Raw genomic sequence first — 15,642 nt, 5'->3', positions numbered from 1 at the left:
TAATTCTATAATAATTCAATAATAATTCAATAATAATTCAATAATAATAATAATAATAATAATAATAATAATAATAATAATAATAATAATAATAATAATGCTATAATAATAATTCACTAATAATAATTCAATAATAATAATAATAATAATAATAATAATAATAATAATATTAAATTATTAAATTCTAATATATTAACTATTATTGTCTATTTTATAATAATAGTACTAATGATAATATGATGATGATAACTGATAATGATGAGAATTATGATGATTATAACAATAACAACAATAATTTCTTCAATAACATCAACAACAACAATAATAACAATAACAACAATAACAACAACTTTTATTATTAGTAGTAGCAGTAGTGTTATTTTAATAAGACAATTACATTATTCATATATTATTTATAATATAATAATAACAATAATAATAGCAATAACTTATTATTATTATTATTATTATTATTATTATTATTATTATTATTATTATTATTATTATTATTATTATTATTATTATTATTATTAAAAAATTATTCATATATTATTTATAATATAGTAATAGCAGTAATAATAACAACAACAACAACTTTCATTATTATTAGTAGTATTGTTAGCATTTTAATAATGCAATTATGTTATTCATTTATTATTATTAATAATAACAGTAATAATAATAGTAATAGTAATAGTAATAATAGTAATAATAGTAATAATAGTAATAATAATAACTATAATAATAACAATAATAACAACAACAACAACAACAACAACAACAACAACAACAACAACAACAATAATAATAATAATAATAATAATAATAATAATAATAATAATAATAATAATAATAATAATAACCACCATCATCATCATCATCCCTTCCTTCCTTCATCATAAAGCAGGAAATTCCACTCTGAATCAAACCCAGAGCAGTGTCTCAAGTTGAAAGCTTTTTGCTGCCTTCAGGTGGACATGCCAGAGAAGATGATGATATTATTATTACTATTATTGCTATTATCATTCTTGCTATTATTATCCTCAATATCATTATTCTCCCTGCTGTTATTACTCTCTAATATGGCCCTATTGTATGTAAGCTACCATAAATAATACATATTAGGGTATGTAATGGTATAGCCAATGTTCTCACCATAATGCTGATGCTAGGACTCGTGGTAACAAGAGCAGCAATAATCATACCAACACCGCTGCCCTTCTCTCAGTTTCTGGGGCATTAATATGTTCGGCCTCTTGCCAAGGAGACAGGCAGAGTGTGTTTGCTGGAGCAGGCTGGGCAGCCAGTGGGCGCTGGGCTGCCTCCTCTGTCATGGGTAGGGAGCCCCAGGCATCAATACCTCGTTGCAGGAAAGGTTATTTGCTTCTCTAGTGCTTCCAGATCAAGCCTCCTGCCTCTTTTATCTGGCAGTGAATTTTTGTTGCATATCCTTGCATCAAACTGTGTGTTCAGTGGAGATCCCCTGCATGAGGAGTGAGAGGGAACCTCCCTTTCTGCTGTAGTTCCTGGAACATTCAGTTGTCCTCAGTACTCAAAACCAGAGCAGAACATGGGAATTTCTCCCTCACTCCCCCAGGAGAGTTTTCAGTTTCCTGGATCTTCAACTTTGCTTTTATGCACAGCCCCGTGGCACAGGTACATAACTGTACCCACACTTGTACCTCATGAGTAAATTCCAAGTAAGACCAAACCAGTTATGTTTATCAGTCCCCACTGGTTCTGACCTCAGCATTCTTTGTATAGCAACTCCTGGGATCTCTGGACAGAAATGATGGCACAAGAGAATTCCCAAAGTCAAGAAATCCTTCTGGACTTCCACTTACCAGCCTCTGTGTCAGTGGTTTGTGTTGTGACAACTGCTGCTTGCTGGTAGGGCAGCCTGAGGCACAGACTTGGCTTGGAAGCTTTGGTACTGATCCTAAAATGGCCGAAGGGATCAGTGTGGCACAGTGCAAACCAGCAAACGCTTGCCTTTCACATCCCTGGGAGACCACAGAAGTGCTCTGTGGTTTTTCCACAGTATTTATGTACAGGCAGAAACTGCACAATGGGGTGACCCAAGAGCTGGAAGAGTTTCTTGAGTTGCCTTTGGGTTTCCCTGCTTCCACATCACATGACCTGACCCAGATTGTGTGGTGCTGCTCTGGCAGGGGGGTTGGACTCGATGATCTGTTTGGGTCCCTTCCTACCCCTGGCATCCTGTGATCATGCAGTTAGCTACTGCAGAGATGCTTAATGAGTGCTTGTCTTAAACAAGAGGAAGAAAGGACACAAGTGCAGACAGCTTGTGACAAGCTAAATGCAGCGTAAGGTATTACTCACAGTGAGCCCTCTTTCAGTCACCAGCCGCTCCTGCTCAGCTGCCAGGTGGGGGTGAGCTGTGCCCATTACAGGACTGAGGCTGCAGCAGGCAGCACCTCGTTACTCATGAACTCTTCTAAGTCCACGCGAGGATCGTCAAGGTCTAGGCTGAGAAACTTCTCCACCACGGCCTTGCACTTCTCCATCCGGTGGCCCATGGCGGGGTGGTCGACGCGCCGGATGGCTTTGCCGTTGCGGATCAGCTGCGACACCTCCGCGCCCCTCTCGATGAGCCGGGCTGGCATTCCCGCCAAGGCCGCGATGTTGGCGGCGTGGCTAACGGTGGACACGCCCTGCTTGATCTGGTAGAAGAATATCAACTCCTCTCCATCTTGCTGGGTCTCCATGGTCAGATACTCCAGAAGGGGTGTGTCAGGCAGAAGTTCTAGCTGCATTAAGCTGTGAAAATTAGTGGAGACGAAGACCTGAGGACACCGTGTTCCCTGACTGACCCAGTACCTCAGGACAGCAGCCAGGAGGGACAGGCCGTCCAGCGTGTTGGTCCCTTTGCCAAACTCATCGATAAGGACCAAGGACCTCTCGGTGGCATTGTTTACTGCCTTGGCAACCTGGTTGAGATCAATCATGAAGGTGGAGAGCCCTACAGAAACGGATTCCCTGCTGTGGATTCTTGTGTAGATGGCATCAACCACTCCGACCTCTGCCTCTGCTGCTGGGACGTAGCTGCCGATGAGGGCCATGAACACTATCAGACCTACTTGCTTTAAGTAGATGCTCTTTCCAGATGAGTTGGGCCCTGTGATGATCTTTATTCGCCTGGTAGCCTCTCCGCTGCTCACAGGATTGGCCACGAACGTCTTTGCACACAGTTCCATGAGCGGATGTCTCCCGTCCTCGATGCGGAAGCCGGGGCGGTGAGTGTAGCGCGGCCGGCAGTAGCCGTTCTCCCGCGCCACCTCTGCCAGGGCCAGCAGCACGTCGAGGTGCGCGGTGTACTCGATCACGTTGTTCAGCACTTCGGACTTCTCCAGGATCCTCGTCTGCAGCTGGTGCATGATGAGTGCTTCCTGGTCTCTGATCTCACAGTGCAAGTCCCCCAGCAGGCTGTCCAGCTCCTTCGTCCTGGCACTCCTGTAGTGCAGCTTGTCGTCGGACAAGAACATGAAGTCCAGGCTTTCGATTTCAAAGTCACTCTTGTCCACCATGGTGGGTAGCCGTGGGATGGAGAGCAGGAACCCGATCAGAGGAATGTAGATCACAGAACAGGAGGGGATGGTACTGTCCAAGGCCTCCAGTTCTTTCCGTGCCACTCCCGTGAGGAAGTCTGACAGCCCCATCATCTTCCGCTTCTTCTCGTCGATGGTGGGGTCCACGTGGGGCCGCACGGTGAAGCGGTTCTCTGAGACGCTGCCTTCGAAGTCCACCACTTTGCTGATGAGATTAGCAATGTAGTGCAGGTCGTCAGTGAAGACACGGGAGATGGTGTGGAAGAGCTCGATCGCGCCGGGCAGCGCGCGGCAGGTGTCTCTGAGGCACACCGCGCCGCACACCGTCTTGTAGAGCGCCTGCCAGTCCCCCACCTTGGTGTGGGACAGAGTCATTCTTTTCAGGATAAGAGGCACATTCTTGATGTTCCTGAGGCTACTCTGGAGCGTGAGGACTGTCTCGTGGTTCTGAGCCAGCAGGAAGAACTGGATGACATCCAGCCGTTTGTTCAGCTCTGCCCAGTTCCTCGTGGGCCGCGTGAGCCACAGCCTGAGCAGCTTCTCTCCCCACTTGCACCTGCAGCGGTTCAGGATTCCATACAAGCTGAAGCCCTCTTTCAAGCCACTGGACAGCTTGTACACAGAAGGGTGGATGTCACTTTTGAAGACCTGCAGGACGCAGTAAGTGTCTTGGTCCACGCTCACCGTCTCTGACAGCAGGAACTTTTTGAAGGCCAGAATAGGAACCGCGACGGAGGTGTCTTCAAGCTCAACCCCGACCCTCTTCCTGTCCAGGAACTTCAGGAGTCCCCCTAGAGCTCGTATCATGAGCGGGCTCTCGAAAGGGATGATGGAGGACAAGTAGAGAATTTTCTCCATTGCAGTCATATGAGGTGGAATAAATGGGAACTGCCGAGACAGGATCCGCTGCTTGCCGACTTCTAGGCCAAAATCTGTGTTAGGGAACAGCACAACCTCTGGCTTTCCCAGCCCCTTATCACCAGCTGTGGCTCTTAGGTCGTTCAGGAATTTGGCAATATGCTGGTCCTGTTTGGCACTGGTCACTATGCATTGAGGATTAACTTCCCCAATCACTCTGTGCAGTAGTTTGAGGTCTTCATTATCAGGTATGTCAGGCATGAAGTACACGGAGCAGTCTTCCGTGTCGTAGTAAGTGACCGCCAGCTGCCCTGCGTACCACAGAACAGACATGTGTGTCTCAGAGTGCTCCTGGGCCTCTTGCTCAGGCCCAGCTGGTGGTGGCATGGTACTGCTTGTGGCTGGTGTGGCATCCATCCTGTTGGAGAAAGGTATCTTTATGCACAACTCATCCAGAAAGGCCTGAGAAGTAACTGATCAAAGCCCTTTGCAGCCCAGTTTGATTTCAGTGTTACCCTGCTTTAAGAAGGGGGTTGAACTGGGTGGCTTCTCCAGGGTGCTCCCAACCTGAAGGATCCTGCAGCAGTTATTCAAACAGGACTGCACAGGCTGTTTCCATGCTAACCAATTCAAACATCAGAGCAGAATTTCTAAGGAATGAACAGGATTCCACTGGGGAAAAAATAGCCAGCAGCTAATCTGTCCCTGTTGTGGTTCAGCTTGGGGTTGCTTAGCCTGCAGAAGAGGAGGCTCAGGGGAGACCTTCTTGCTCTCTCCAACTCTCTGAAGGGAGGTTGTAGGCAGGAGGGGGTTGGTTTCTTCTCCCAGGCACCCAGCACAAGAGGACACAGTCTCAAGCTGTGCCAGGGGAGGTCTAGGCTGGAGGTGAGGAGAAAGTTCTTCCCAGCAAGAGAGATTGGCCACTGGGATGTGCTGCCCAGGGAGGTGGTGGAGTCCCCATCTCAGGAGGTGTTTAGGAAGAGCCTGGCTGAGGCACTTGGTGCCATGGTTGAGTTGATCAGATGGTGCTGGGTGATAGGTTGGACTTGATGACCTCCAAGGTCTTTTCCAACCTGGTTAATTCTGTATTCTAGGCTGTAATTCCACTTAAAGAATAGACCAAGTTAGTAAGAAGCAGGAAATCTATCAGAAAAACAAGGAACCAGGCTTTGTGTTGCCAGGACACCTTTTCCACTACCTATTATTGAGAGTCACACTGCAGCCACTTTGGGAAGATTTCTGCCTTTTACTTCCAACACAGAATCATGCTGAATGAGGTCTTACCCTATGGAAGAGCTTCTCTAATCTCTCCTGTAGAACTTTTACACCTCCATCTTCCATGGATTTCAGGAATGTGCCATTGAAAAGCTAATAGTTCAAAGGAAAAAACCAAGATCAGTCAGGTAATCATTTGGTAAAGTCAGACAATGGTTGGACTCGATGATCTTAAAGGTCTTTTGCAACCAAAATGATTCTATGATTCTGTAACTGACAGCAGCAGGTTAACACTCGCTTGTGTCACACAGTACCACAACATCACCAAGGCTGGAAGAGACCTCAAAGATCATCAAGTCCAAGCTGTCACCACAGACCTCATGACTAAACCATGGCACCAAGTGCCACATCCAATCCCCTCTTGAACACCTCCAGGGATGGGGACTCCACCACCTCCCTGGGCAGCACATTCCAGTGGCCAATCTCTCTTGCTGGGAAGAACTTTCTCCTCACCTTCAACCTAAACCTCCCCTGGCACAGCTTGAGACTGTGTCCTCTTGTTCTGGTGCTGGTTGATAGAAAGAAGAGACCAACCCCCAGCTGGCTACAACCTCCCTTCAGGGAGTTGTAGACAGCAAGAAGGTCTCCCCTGAGCCTCCTCTTCTGCAGGCTAAGCAACCCCAGCTCCCTCAGCCTCTCCTCCCAGGGCTGTGCTCCAGACCCCTCCCCAGCCTCCTTGCCCTTCTCTGGACACCTTCAAGTCTCTCAATGTCCTTCTTGAGCTGAGGAGCCCAGAACTGGCCACAGGACTCAAGGTGTGGCCTAAGCAGTGCTGAGCACAGGGCACAGGGCACAAGGACTTCCCTGCTCCTACTGGCCACACTCTTCCTAATGCAGGGCAGGATGCCTGGGCACCTGGGCACATTGCTGCCTCATGTTTAGGCAGCTGTCAATCAGCACCCCCAGGTCCCCCAGGTCCCTCTCTGTGGCTCTCAGCCACTCTGACCCCAGCCTGTAGCTCTGCATGGGGTTGCTGTGGCCAAAGTGCAGCCCCTGGCACTTGGACTTGTTGAATGCCATCCTGTTGGCCTCTGCCCATCTGTCCAGCCTGGCAAGGTCCCTCTGCAGAGCCCTTCTGTCCTCTAACTGACCAACATCTGCTCCCAACTTGGTGTCATCTGCAAATCTGCTGAATGACTGACTCAATGCCCTCATCCGGATCATCAATGAAGATATTAAAGAGGATGGGGCCCAGCACTGGTCCCTGGGGGACCTGACCCAGCCCTGGAGAAACAAAGATGCTACCAGGAATTAAAGACAGATGTGAAGTGGCCAGCAGGTCTAGGGATGTGATTGTCCACCTCCAGTCAGCACTGGTGAGGCCACACTGCAGGTACTGGGTTTGATTTTAGGGCCCTCACTACAAGATGGGTGTTGAGGTGCTGGAGTGTGTTTGAAGGAAAGCAACCAAGCTGCTGAAGGGCCTTGAACACAGGAGCAGTTGAGGGAGCTGGGGCTGTTCAGTCTTCAGAAGAGCAGGCTGTGGGGAGACCTCATTGCTCTCTACAGCTCCCTGAGAGGAGGTTGGAGCCAGGTGGGGGTTGGGCTCTTCACATGCAACAAGTGGCAGGAGAAGATGAAATGGCCTCAGGTTGTGCCAGGGGAGGTTCAGGATCAATCTCTTCCCAGCAAGGGCTCTCAAGCCCTGTCCCAGGCTGCCCAGGGAGGTGCTGCAGTCCCCAGCCCTGGAGGGGTTTCAGAGCTGCATGGATGTGGTGCTGAGGGCTGTGGGGTAGTGGCAGTGGCTCAGCAGCAGGGCTGGGGATGTGAGCTCTGGGGTAGTGCTTGGACTTGATCTCAAAGGGGTCTTCCAACCTCAACAGTTCTATGGTTCTATGATTCTGAGCCCTCAGCTACAGGCTTCATCTTGCTTTCCAGCAAGGTGTGACTGAGCTAGCTACCAGCAAGGTTGGAATAATGTGTACCCTTTGTTTCAGCAGCACAGCTGTATGCCCCAGTGCCCATAGATCCTGTGTTGCACTTGAACACACATGTACAGAATCAGCCCCTGCCGAGGTACAGGGCACCCATGTGCACCAGCCACAGATCCTCACAACCGTGCAGCCACAGCAGCTGCTCCCAGGCTCAGAGGCCTGCCCTGGTGTTGAGCAGCACCAGCACACAGCCCTGGTTTCCAAACACCATCCTGCTGCAGGCAGCAGCCACACCACAGCTGCCCTGCGCAGCCCACACCTGCCCTGAGCAGCCCACAGCTGCCCTGAACAGTCCACAGCTGCCCTGAACAGCCCACAGCTGCCCTGAACAGTCCACAGCTGCCCTGAGCAGCCCACAGCTGCCCTGAGCAGCCCACAACTGCCCTGAACGGCCCACAGCTGCCCTGCGCAGCCCACAACTGCCCTGAACAGCCCACAGCTGCCCTGAACAGCCCACAGCTGCCGTGAGCAGTCCACAGCTGCCGTGAGCAGCCCACAGCTGCCCTGAGCGGCCCACAGCTGCCCTGCACAGCCCACAGCTGCCCTGAGCAGTCCACAGCTGCCCTGAGCGGCCCACAGCTGCCCTGAGCAGCCCACAGCTGCCCTGAGCAGTCCACAGCTGCCCTGCGCAGCCCACAGCTGCCCTGAACAGCCCACAGCTGCCGTGAGCAGTCCACAGCTGCCCTGCGCAGCCCACAGCTGCCCTGAACAGTCCACAGCTGCCCTGAACAGCCCACAGCTGCCCTGAGCAGTCCACAGCTGCCCTGCGCAGCCCACAGCTGCCCTGAGCAGCCCACAGCTGCCCTGAGCGGCCCACAGCTGCCCTGAGCAGTCCACAGCTGCCCTGAACAGCCCACAGCTGCCCTGCGCAGCCCACAGCTGCCCTGAGCAGGCCACAGCTGCCCTGAACAGCCCACAGCTGCCCTGCGCAGCCCACAGCTGCCCTGAGCAGCCCACAGCTGCCCTGAACAGCCCACAGCTGCCCTGCGCAGCCCACAGCTGCCCTGAGCAGCCCACAGCTGCCCTGAACAGCCCACAGCTGCCCTGAGCAGCCCACAGCTGCCCTGAACAGTCCACAGCTGCCCTGAACAGCCCACAGCTGCCCTGAACAGTCCATGGCTGCCCTGAGCAGCCCACAGCTGCCCTGAACAGCCCACAGCTGCCCTGAACAGTCCATGGCTGCCCTGAGCAGCCCACAGCTGCCCTGAGCAGCCCACAGCTGCCCTGAACAGTCCACAGCTGCCCTGAGCAGCCCACAGCTGCCCTGAACAGCCCACAGCTGCCCTGAACAGTCCATGGCTGCCCTGAGCAGCCCACAGCTGCCCTGAACAGCCCACAGCTGCCCTGAACAGCCCACAGCTGCCCTGCGCAGCCCACAGCTGCCCTGAGCAGCCCACAGCTGCCCTGTGCAGCCCACAGCTGCCCTGAACAGCCCACAGCTGCCCTGAGCAGCCCACAGCTGCCCTGAACAGCCCACAGCTGCCCTGAACAGTCCACAGCTGCCCTGTGCAGCCCACAGCTGCCCTGCGCAGCCCACAGCTGCCCTGAACAGTCCACAGCTGCCCTGAACAGTCCACAGCTGCCCTGAACAGCCCACAGCTGCCCTGAACAGTCCATGGCTGCCCTGAGCAGCCCACAGCTGCCCTGAGCAGCCCACAGCTGCCCTGAACAGTCCACAGCTGCCCTGAACAGCCCACAGCTGCCCTGAGCAGCCCACAGCTGCCCTGAGCAGCCCACAGCTGCCCTGAACAGTCCACAGCTGCCCTGAACAGCCCACAGCTGCCCTGAACAGCCCACAGCTGCCCTGAACAGCCCATGGCTGCCCTGAGCAGCCCACAGCTGCCCTGAGCAGTCCACAGCTGCCCTGCGCAGCCCACAGCTGCCCTGAGCAGCCCACAGCTGCCCTGAACAGTCCACAGCTGCCCTGAACAGCCCACAGCTGCCCTGAGCAGCCCACAGCTGTGGTCATCAAGCTGCTTCCACACATCTTCCACTTCATAGAATCACAGAATGGTTTGGGTTGGATAGGACCTTCAAGATCATCCAGCTCCAACCCCTGCCATGGGCAGGGACACCTCCCATCAGCACAGCTTGCCCAAGGCCTCATCCAGCCTGGCCTTGAACACCTCCAGGCAGTGCACATCCACAGCCTCCCTGGGCAGCCTGTGCCAGGCTCTCACCACCCTCACTGTGGAGAATTCCTTCCTGATCTCCAGTCTCAGTCTCCCCTCTCCCAGCTCAAAGCCATTGTTCCTCATCCTGTCACTCCCAGCCCTTGTCACAAGTGCCTCCCCAGTCCCACTCCTTGCCCCCTCTGCTCACCCTCCTCACCGCGGGCCGGCAGCTCGTCACGCCGCTGCCTCTCGCTGCAGCCTGGAGGCTTTCTGCTGCCTCCGGGGAGCTGCTGCCCTTCCCTTGCCTAACGCCTCAGGCCTCCCGCGCGGCGCCCTCCCCGCGCGGCGCCCTCCCCGCGCGGCGCCCTCCCCGCGCGGCGCCCTCCCCGCGCGGCGCCCTCCCCGCGCGGCGCCCTCCCCCCGCGGCGCCCTCCCCGCGCGGCGCCCTCCCCGCGCGGCGCCCTCCCCGCGCGGCAGCAGCCCTCGCCTGGGGCATCCTCCTGCCCGGCCCCGGCAGCGGCTGCGGGGAGCCCTGTGCTGAGCCCTGTGCTGAGCCCTGTGCTGAGCCCTGTGCTGAGCCGTTGCGAGAGGAGGTGGCTGGAGGAAGCCCCCGGAGCAAGGGCACCCCATCAGGGTGTCACCCAGCCCGGGCATCCAACTCCATCCTGCTGGGCTCTGCATTAACGAGCAGGCACTGCTTTATGGAGCACTGTGTCCAGTGCTGGAGCTCTCTGTGCCAGGAAGGATCTGGAGGTGCTGGGAGGTGTCCAGAGCAGGGCCACGAGGAGGAGCAGAGGGCTGGAGCTGCTCTGCTGTGAGCACAGACTGAGGGAGTTGGGGTTGTGCAGGCTGGAGAGGAGAAGGCTCCCAGGAGACCTCATTGTGGCCTTGCAGGATCTGCAGGGGGCTCCAAGAAAGCTGGGGAGGGACTTTTGAGGGTGTCAGGGAGGGATAGGACTGGGGGGGATGGAGCAGAACTAGAAATGGGGAGATTGAGATTGGCTGTGAGGAAGAAGTTGTTGCCCAGGAGGGTGGTGAGAGCCTGGCACAGGTTGCCCAGGGAGGTGGTGGCAGCCTCCTGCCTGGAGGTGTTTGCAGCCAGGCTGGAGGTGGCTGTGAGCAACCTGCTGCAGTGTGAGGTGTCCCTGCCCATGGCAGGGGGGTTGGGACTGGCTGAGCCTGGAGGTCCCTTCCAGCCCTGACAATTCTGTGATTTATTACAGACTCCAGCAACTGCTCCATGTTAGTGACATTCCCATTCAGTTTTCCCATGGCTGCTTCCCCCAGCACCCCTCTGTAGCGCTTCACAAGCAGCACTCAGGTCCTGAGCAGGGTTGGATTCGCACCACACCAATCAGGTTTTGACAAGCAAGGTCCCAACCTCTTGTCAATGCTGATGTTTGTGTTGGGGCGTGAAGTGGTGATGTTAATCTGTGCCTCTTTTCACTGCACGAGTACTGAAGGCTTCACACTTTGACAAGTGTGTTCTCCGGGCAGGAAAGGTCTTTTTTCCTTACTGACTGATGTCTAAATGTATGTCAAAGAGCTGTCAGCCCAAAGGAAAGCAGGCTGATTTAGTTTCAAAGGAACTGCAGTGCATAAGGATTAATCTAGCCATGGCATATCAGATTTTACACCATGACAGCGGGGCAGGATTGAATTTAGCCTCCCAGGGAGACTGTGTACCCACAATAAAAAGAGTCCCCTGTTAGATGTCCTGGTTTCAGAGATGAAGGGAATGGGAAGGCATTTTTCACCTCTAAATTCGACTCCAGGGAAGCAAATGTCTCTAGATGATTGAAGAGCAGTTGTGAATGAAGCACCACAAGAAGGTGTGAAAGAGCTCTGCCCTGGTGAGGCTGCACCTGGAACACTGCATGAATTCTGGGCTCCCCAGCTCAAGAGGGACAGGGAACTACTGGAGAGAGTCCAATGAAGGCTACAAGGATGAGTAAGGAACTGGAACATACATCTGTGTGATAAGAGGCTGAGAGCCCTGGGGCTGTTGAGCCTGGAGAAGAGAAGGCTGAGAGGGATCTGATCAATGGTTACAAATAGCTGAGGGGTGGGGGGCAGGAAGGGGCCAGGCTCTGGGCAGTGGTGTCCTGGGATAGGACAAGAGGCAATGGACACAAACTGGAACCCAGGAGGTTCCACCTCAACCTGAGGAGAAACTTCTTTGGTGTGAGGCTGCTGAGCCCTGGAGCAGGCTGCCCAGAGAGGTTGTGGAGTCTCCTGCTCTGGAGCCTTTCCAGCCCCACCTGGCTGTGTTCTGTGTGCCCTGCCCTGGGTGCCCTGCTCTGGCAGGGGGCTGGGCTGGGTGATATCTGCAACATCAACCCCCAGCATTCTGTGATTCTGTGAGCATGATGCTCAGTGTGAGGAGGTAGACAGCATCTGTCCCCTTTAGGGGGTCTGGTGATGGACCTTGTCAGTGCAGAGGGGCATAAGAAAAGTAGAGGGCCCTGGACACAATAAGAGACCCAGGCCTGGGAGGCATTAAGAAGAGCCACAGCTGACCAGCCACAGGGGTTGATGTGGCTGTGCCTGGAGTGGGGATGTTTGTCTCAGTAGGATTGTCTGGTAGAGAACCTTGTCAGATGGGACAGGAGGGAAAGGGGGGAGCCATGAACACAGAGCTGTGAGGCATGGCACACAGACCCAGGCAGCAAGGCTCCTCAGGCACACTGCTCGGTGCTGCCCAGGCACTGCCGGCATGCTGGCACTCTGCCCCCACTGGGGACATAGTGCTGAGGGGCTGGGAGCCTGGAGGGTGTGCAGGGGAAGGGTGCAGATGGGAGCAAAGGCAGAGTGCACAGGTGGGGTGTAGAAGGAGCCTGTCCTATGTGACACACAGCTGGTTTGTCTGACCAAGCCAGCGTGCTGCATGCTGGCTGCTGGGGACAAACCACGGACAGACTGCACCAGCTTGGAAGGGACCCTCAAAGGTCATCTTGTCCAATCCATCTGCAGGCAGCAGGGACATCTCCAACTACAGCAGGTTGCTCAGGGCCCCATCAAATTTGACTTTGAATATCTCCAGGGATGAGGCCTCCACCACCTCCCTGAGCATCCTGTTCCAGTATTTCACCACCTTCATGGTGCAGAACTTCCTCCTGATGTCCAACCTAACTCTGCCCTGCTCCAGTTTCAAACCATTGCCCCTCGCCCTATCCCCACAGGACCTTCTGAACAGTCCTTCTCCAGCCTGCCTGCAGGCCCCCTTCAGATACTGAAGTAGAGCTACTGTCTGGATCTTCCCCATAGTGGGAGCATGAGGGGTGCTGGTGCTCAGTACCAAACCTCAGGCTGGACCAGCCAGCAAGTGGGGGGATGCATGGGGTGGGTAAGGGGCCCTGGGGTGTGGGCAGGGGTACCAGGTGGACAGGAGAAGGCCCATGCCAGTGTTTGGGGGATGCAGAAATGCCCCTGGAGAGTGTCACATGCACCTTCTGCCTCTGCTGGGCTGCCCATGCTTGTGTCTCATGGGAACCATGTCTGTGGGTGCTGGTGAAGGCAGAGCCTTGTCTGTGGCAGCACTGCTGTGTCCATGCCCTCAGAGCATGCTTGTGTGTCCCTGGGATGTCAGAGCAGAAGCAGCAGGGACCCTGAGTCCCCAGGGCATGAGGGTGGGCTCAGGCAGCAGGCAGTGGGATCCCTCAGCTGGAGCTGCTCGGGGCAGCGCTCACTCCTGACGTCCCTGAGCATGTAGTAATGATTCTGGAAAGGGAAACAGCATCACTGTGAGGTAGAGTGAAGGAGAAACTAATGAATTCCTGCAGAGATCATCTCTTTGTATTGAAAACGTGATGGAATGAGGAGCACAAAACCCTTAAAACAACTTCTGAAATGAGGATTTCTGAAAACAGTGAGGGTGAAGTGAGACTCTGGCACAGGCTGCACAGGGAGGCTGTGGCTGCCTCCTGGAGGTGTTCAAGGCCAGGCTGGATGAGGCCCTGAGCAAGCTGGGCTGGTGGGAGGTGTCCCTGCCCATGGCAGGGGGTCAGAGCTGGGGGATCTGGAAGGTCCCTTCCAACCAAAACCATTCTGTGACTCTGTGACTCTGATTCTATGACTCTGTGATTCTGTGACTGTGACTCTGTGACTCGATGAATCTGTGACTATGATTCTGTGACTCTCTGACAATGATTCTGTGACTCTGTGACATTGTGACTGTGACTATGATTCTGTGACTGATTCTGTGATTCTGTGACTCTGTGAATCTGTGACTCTGTGACTGTCATTCTGTGACTCTATGATTCTGTGACTGTGACTCTGTGAGTCTGTGACTCTGACTCTGTGACTACGATTCTGTGACTCTGTGACTGTGACTATGATTATGATTGTATGACTGATTCTGTGATTCTGTGACTCTGACTCTGTGACTCTATGATTCTGTGACTCTGATTCTGTGACTCTGTGACTGTCTCAGACTGACTCTGTGATTCTGTGACTCTGACTCTGTGACTCTGATTCTGTGACTCTGTGACTGTCTCTGACTGATTCTGTGACTCTGACTGTGACTCTGACTCTGTGACTCTGATTCTGTGGCTCTGATTCTGTGACTCTGACTCTGAGACTGATTCTGTGATTCTATGATTCTGTGGCTCTGTAACTCTGTGACTCTGAATCTGTGACTGATTCTGACTCTGTGACTCTGACTGATTCTGTGACTCTGTGACTCTGACTCTGACTGACTCTGTGACTGATTCTGTGACTGTGACTCTGAATCTGTGACTATGATTCTGTGATTGTGAATGTGACTATGATTGTATGACTGATTCTGTGACTCTGTGACTGTGATTCTCTGACTCTGTGATTCTGTGATTCTGACTCTGTGACTCTGATTCTGTGACTGATTCTGTGACTGACTCTGACTGTGATTCTATGACTGTGACTGATTCTGTGCCTCTGACTCTAACTGTGATTCTATGACTCTGTGACTGATTCTGTGACTGACTCTGATTGTGATTCTATGACTCTGACTGATTCTGTGACTGACTCTGACTGTGATTCTATGACTCTGTGACTGATTCTGTGACTGACTCTAACTGTGATTCTATGACTCTGACTGATTCTGTGACTGACTCTGTGATTCTATGACTCTGTGACTGATTCTGTGACTGACTCTAACTGTGATTCTATGACTCTGACTGATTCTGTGACTGACTCTGACTGTGATTCTATGACTCTGACTGATTCTGTGACTGACTCTAACTGTGATTCTATGACTCTGACTGATTCTGTGACTGGCTCTGACTGTGATTCTATGACTCTGTGACTGATTCTGTGACTGACTCTGACTGTGATTCTATGACTCTGACTGATTCTGTGACTGACTCTGACTGTAATTCTATGACTCTGTGACTGATTCTGTGACTGACTCTAACTGTGATTCTATGACTCTGACTGATTCTGTGACTGACTCTGACTGTGATTCTATGACTCTGTGACTGATTCTGTGACTGATTCTGTGACTCTGACTCTGACTGTGATTCTATGACTGTGACTGATTCTGTGACTCTGTGAGTCTGACTGTGATTCTGTGACTCTCTGATTCTGTGATTCTGTGACTGTGATTCTGTGGCTCTGTAACTCTGTGACTCTGATTCTGTGACTCTGACTCTGTGACTCTGACTCTGTGATTCTGTGACTCTGTCACTGTGATTCTGTGGCTCTATAACTCTGTGACTCTGATTCTGTGACTCTGACTCTGTGACTCTGACTCTGTGATTCTGTGACTCTGTCACTGTGATTCTGTGGCTCTATAACTCTGTGACTCTGATTCTGTGACTCTGACTCTGTGACTCTGACTCTGTGATTCTGTGACTCTGTCACTGATTCTGTGGCTCTGTAACTCTGTGACTCTGATTCTGTGACTCTGACTCTGTG

General features: G+C 52.5%; 2 protein-coding genes across 2 annotated transcripts in view; one reads left to right on the top strand and one right to left on the bottom strand.

Annotated features, from left to right (window-relative positions):
• Positions 1 to 15,642, top strand: part of AKAP7 (A-kinase anchoring protein 7) — a 142,824-nt gene that overhangs the window by 49,853 nt on the left and 77,329 nt on the right. The gene's annotated exons all lie outside the window — the stretch shown is intronic.
• Positions 2,409 to 4,844, bottom strand: MSH5 (mutS homolog 5). The gene has a single exon (XM_009903447.2). It carries the CDS (start codon positions 4,842 to 4,844, stop codon positions 2,409 to 2,411), a length of 2,436 nt encoding a protein of 811 aa, XP_009901749.2.

This window comes from Dryobates pubescens, chromosome 28 (assembly GCF_014839835.1).
Source record: "Dryobates pubescens isolate bDryPub1 chromosome 28, bDryPub1.pri, whole genome shotgun sequence".
Lineage (NCBI taxonomy): Eukaryota > Metazoa > Chordata > Aves > Piciformes > Picidae > Dryobates > Dryobates pubescens.
This window is presented reverse-complemented; position numbering and strand designations above follow the sequence as displayed.

Coding starts and splice junctions, on each gene's coding strand:
- MSH5 (XM_009903447.2), bottom strand. CDS start 4,844: ATGGATGCCACACCAGCCACAAGCAGTACCATGCCACCACCAGCTGGG.